The 5,693-nt window shown below is 38.9% G+C and overlaps 1 protein-coding gene across 3 annotated transcripts in view; it reads right to left on the reverse strand.

Moving 5' to 3' along the window:
• Positions 1–278: 278 nt before the first annotated feature.
• The window catches only part of IPO8 (importin 8), a 73,303-nt gene continuing 67,888 nt past the window's right edge, over positions 279–5,693 (reverse strand). For 2 of the 3 annotated variants that reach the window (XM_025209051.1, XM_025209052.1), the window contains exons 26-27: positions 5,293–5,409; positions 280–3,697 (exon numbers count right to left, since the gene is read on the reverse strand). In XM_025209051.1, coding sequence (XP_025064836.1) covers positions 3,600–3,697; positions 5,293–5,409 — 215 coding nt within the window. In that variant the 3' untranslated portion in view covers positions 280–3,599. Of the gene's footprint in view, positions 3,698–5,292; positions 5,410–5,693 lie in introns of all 3 variants that reach the window. The other variant, XM_025209053.1, reaches the window with a different exon arrangement.

Consider the following 5,693-nt stretch of genomic DNA (forward strand, 5'->3'; position numbering starts at 1 on the left):
CAGAAAAACCCTTTTCCTTCTGAAGGGAAAAATGTCACATTGTCACTCTGTATTGTACTGTTGACATGTTTGGTCTCAGACTTGGCTATAACATGTCAATTTTAATCAGACTGTAGACACGTTTTCTCCAGTCAAATACTCTGCTTTTTTCCTGGAGCTAGTCATTATAGTTATAAGGTTTTGCTCTGTTGTGATAGCAGACCATGTTCTTCCCTTTTCAGAGAAAAGACACCAGAGTAAAAAGAGAAAACCAAACCTTCTGGTGAGTCTTATTTTCCTTTTAAGAACGACAGAACAGCATTTGAAATTCAACACCCAGGACCAGTTAATTTTATCTGAAAAAAAGAAGCTTATCATATAAATTAACACTTGCTAGAATTACCTACACAAAGCTAATTTAATACATAAGCTCCCATGGCATCCATATAATCACTTTCACACATCAGTGAGCATGGGCACAGGGCAGTACAAGTTACTGGTTATCAGCCTTTGTTTTATTTTACAATACATTCATAAGTCTCTGCATTTTCAAAGAGAATTAGATCATGCTCAGTTCACTGTTGCTGGTATCTGATATTTCATGGTTACCTTGGCTTCAAAGACAGGTCCCTTTAACACACTACAAGCTGGACGCAACTCAGGAAAAGCCCCAGACTCCTTTACCTATTATGATCATATATAAATGTACACATATCATGTTAAAACAAAACCACATGTAAAGGGGGAGGCTAGCGGCCCCATAAATCATCTTCAATTAAATCCCTTTTCAAAAAAGGAATAAAATAATTAATGTTTGCTTTTGCCAGGGGAAACATTTGCTCATGAATCTCTTGGGAAAGGGAGAGCTATTAACCCTTTTCATGCACTGTCCCCTACGACATCGCCTCTGACCCAAACTGTGAAATAGACAGCAAAGATTCCAGACACCACACGGCAGATCAAAACCCACTGAAAGAAACATCTGGATGAAATTTCCTTGGCATTTCATTTGAAAAGTATACAAGAAGCAGAGTTTGGGAGCAACCAGGGTTCAAGTGGGTGGACATAAAGATGCCACACCATGCAAAAGTAGATTTCTGCTTGAACATATTACTTCCTAAAAGCTAGCTTGGGACTATGCCACTGTTTGAATTAGCTTTTCCCTCCTGTGTTCTGGTGGGGAGAGGGCTTGAAGAAAATTTCCCTTACAATCTACCATTTCATAAATAAACAAAGAATTATACTTGCCTAATCCCTACTGAGGGGAAAGACGCTTCTCTTGTCTATTGTGGGTAGGGAAATCAATGCCATCAACTTCTGAAGAATGTTTTTAAAATTTGTGAAGAAGGTTCTAGCTTCCATGGTTTCAAAGAAACTCAGATTAAATTGAACCTAGAGTGATGTAAAACTGTCCTAACATTGAAAATAGACATTTCCCGGGCTACATTTTCAAGTGACAAATGATGTAAGTGCCCGATTTTTAAAAAAGGATCAAGCATCTGTCATCCGATAATGAAGCCTTTTTAAGGGTCTCATATTGATCAGTAAAAAAAAATTGTCATTTTTGAAGATTCACACTCCCATAGCTTTCAAACTTTTCTCATGCTTTAGCAAAGGAAAAACATGTCAAAAAGTCACAGCAATTTTCATGGCTGTTATTCAGAAATCTGGATGCAGTAGTGAAAAACTGAAAGATTCAAGTTATTTTTACTTGGCAGCTGCTTTGAAAAGTCAGTAAAAGCTGGAGCAGAGGTCAGCTCTGGAGTGCACCTAACACAAGGCTCAGGAATGGGTAAGGTAGTAGAGGACCTTCTACCCCAGCGTAGTAAAGATTTGGGGGCAGAAGAGAGAATGCTCTTTTTCCAGCAGCCAGGTAAGAGAGGGCTTCAGATTTATCAGACATCTACAGCCTAGAGGTTAGTATAAAAGATGAATGCTGTGAACAGGATCCAGGCCTGGCACCTTCTCACCCACTGCAATAGCAGAGGTTGTGGTGAAAGGGGAAGGAGGGGCCAAGTTTTTTCACGCAGGTATTATTCCAGACAGAAGGCTCATCAACTCTACGTGTTAGTCTCCGGTTAACAGTTGTCTGGTAAATATTTTGGGGCCCTGAACAAATGAACATGCACAAAGACACAAAATCTGAACTAAAGATTCTATCTCCAATCCTCATTTTAAAATGCTTAACCATTTTAAGTAACGCTATCATTTCACCTTGTTAACTCCTCAGTCAGAGTAAAGGGGGTTCTATGAAAATCAATATTTACTTGGTGTCTGGTTAAAGACAAGTTTTGTAAACAAATAAACAAACACCCAGTTATACATTCCGAATATATGAGACTAATCTTTTAAACTCAAAAAAATTAAACAGGTGACCAAATGTCAACACAGGGTAGGAAGGGCCACATGGAATGTAGAGCAGAAATTCACATATACAAGAGTAAGGATTTGAAGGGTTTCCCCCAATCCATTAAAATAAATTATTGCTCTAAATGTTTTGGACTCTATTTGTTCAGTACTACAGCTGGAATGATGAGTTACTAAAAAAAAATAAAAGGAATTTCCAGGATCCCCAAATAGTTCACGTGACCAGACTCTGGAATAGACTCCCAGTGGACACCTACCCTTGAGATCTTCAAAAGGAGACTGGATACTCACCTTGCTGGGGTTATTTGACCCCAGCAGTCTTTCCTGCCCAGAGCAGGGGGGCTGGACCCAATGATCTCACATGGTCCCTTTCAGCCCTAAACGTCTATGAATCTGTGTGAATCTGTAAAGCTCAGTATTTAGCAAGAAACCTGAAAATACAAAGGTGTCCAGCAGAACATCTACTTGCAAAGGCTTGATCACTGACACCATTTGTGGAGATGGAAGTTAGTATCAGTGCTGGTTTGGGATCAGAATCTGCAAGGTCACGAGTGTCATTACAACTCAAAATGGGTACCTTCAGCAGACAGATTTCAAGGACACGGGCTGAGTTGGAGGCTAATGGAAATAATTTAAGAAGACTGTAGAAGATCTGCATATTAATAAGAACCCTTGATACCATCAGTGTATGTTTTACAATTCCCAAAGACACTTCCCAACACAAAGTTTTGCATCAAATAGGGAAGCTGAGATGACTTTTTTTTGAATCCAGCAATGTGTATGCCACTGACATATAACTAAGTCATGTAATAAAAGGCAGATAACCGGAAAACATGAAACAAAGGCTTACAGTGTATCTAGAAATGTCCTTACACTTAAAAAATTACAATGCGCTCTAAAATTCATTTGTTCAGGCAATCCATGTACAACAGAAGGCACTGTTATCCATATGAATCCAGCAATTCTGCACGGCGAAAACCTGAGAAGTGCAACTCAATTAGATTCAACCGGGCCCCTCCCAGTCATTCAATTTCCTTGAGGACAGGACGCTTTCTTTTCAGTCCATCAAATTAAAAAAAAAACACCACAAGAATTTGTACATTACAGTAGCTGGTTAGAAAGAGCATTCTGGTGGAGGAAGTGCACCACTGTATCCCAGGGAACCTTCTGCAGCATAACATTACCCTCCCCTAACCACTCAGAATAAGAATGCAATGATGAGACCCTTCCCACAGTCCTTTACAGCTTCTCCTTCAGTTGCCACCAGGAGCACTTCCACCAAAGTTAAATGATGGGATGAGTTCTTTGTTGTCAAATGTGTAGCCACTTTGTTGTTCTATAGTCTTAGTCTCTAAAATTGACAGAAAGAAAAAAAAAGATATAAAAGTGGTTTGTGTAGGGCAAATCTCTCTCTTCTACACAGCCCTGCTCAGAAGATTATGAATCAAACTCTCTCTGCTGCCACAAAAGTTTCAGTCTTAGCATGCAGTTGCAGTGATAAAAAAATATAATCTACTACTACAATTTTACATATAAACACAGACATGTAGCTCTAAACGGAGACTGAGAGATGACTTAATTGTAGAATAACTATACATGACATTACTCTGCACAAGAATTTATTTCCAGCAATGCATGTCTCTTTTTGTCTATTTATTATGAATAAGTACTTTTAGTGGCAAAACGTTAAATGCATTAAATATACTATGGTTTATCATACTCTTGAACACAGGGATAGCTAACAGTTTCTGACAGCCTTAATCGACTGTCCACTTAAACAATTTGAATCTGAAAATCTAGCTCAGACCCTATTTAAAGGGTTCCATCTGCCAGAGAGGAGTCAACCTATTGAATAATATAGATGAACCTGACTCAGGCAGGGGGTTGGATTTTTTTTTATTTAAATCATATTTTTTTATTTAATCATATTTTTTATTTTTTAAGATACTTTAAAAAATAAACTTATATAAAGATAGTTTTAATTTATGATAAAGCTCAAAGATATCATCATGGAATAGGGATAATAACTTCTAATTATATACTGTTTGAGACAATATAGTCTTGTAACCTTTTTAGAAGTTTTATATATAGGTCACAACAAGCCATGGGCTGTATCAGGGGCCCAATATTATGGGGTTCCCAGAGGCTCCTCTATAGATTAGTAAAAATCAAACAAAATCACTCTACCCAATGGGACTTAATGCTCAGTTGAGAAGATCCCATTAAGCATCTCTGTAATGCTTAGTTTCAGTTCTCAAACTGCGGATTTGTGTCTCCAGAGATCATAGGCAGACAAGGTACTTTATCTAGATGTGATATCTTTTATTGGACCAACTAAATAGTTGGAAAAATTGTTCTTTGTAAGGTTTTGGACACACACACCCTTCTTCAGGCATAGGGAGAGTTTGTTGTCTCCAGAGATAACATCCTTGCTGACAGCAGTATATGGAGATGAGAAATAACAGACCTCATTACCCACAGCCTTCTTGTCTCTCTGCAAGTCTATGTACACACAGTCAAGACCTTACCTTTCTCTAAAAGTGCAAAGTTTCAAGAAGTTAAATACAGGATATCAAACAACAGAAATGTTTTTGTAGAAAACAATTAAATTGAGGCTTCCTGACCAGTGATTTAAATTGTGGTTTAAATCATGATTTAAATTTAATTTAAATCAAATCTATCCTGCTGGAGGTCCCTTCCAGCCCTACTTCTCTATGATTCCAACACAACCTCAGAGCAGAGGGACACCACAGGAATACACATAATTTATAGTTAAGTTTTATCTAAGACCCAGGCTCAACAGTATATACGGATGCATGTTATATAATGCATGCGTGTGCATGTCCAGGACTGCATATAGATATGTTACAATTATATAGGTAACACTTCTATATGCAGTCCTGGAGTCCCTACAACACATAAAATAGCCCCAGAAATATGACTGACCTGCTGCATTTCGCCGCTGTTCTGCCAGTGTGTAAATTTCTTGAAGTTGTTTCTTCTGATCATCGCTAAGTGGTGCTGTTAGTGAGTGGTACCAGGCTGCATCCCGGCTCTGCACCGCTATCAAAAGAAGGAGTGGATAAAGAGTGATTACCAATTTGGAGGAGATTTGGCCTGATTCGGTGGCCGAATATCTGAATCCGAATCGGGAGACCCATTAAAACATTCAAATCAAATTTGAAGCCTCCGAATCAATTCGGAAAAGATTTGGAGAGATTTGGAGATTCAGATCAGCTGGGGATTCGGATCGGCCCCAGCTCCCAGACAGCGCACAACACCCTGCTGACCTGAACTGGACGCGCGCCATGGGGCAACTGCCAGGCTACGCAGAGCGGATCTGCCAC

This window comes from Alligator sinensis, unplaced genomic scaffold (genome assembly GCF_000455745.1).
Source record: "Alligator sinensis unplaced genomic scaffold, ASM45574v1 scaffold659_1, whole genome shotgun sequence".
In the NCBI taxonomy this organism is placed as follows: Eukaryota; Metazoa; Chordata; order Crocodylia; family Alligatoridae; genus Alligator; species Alligator sinensis.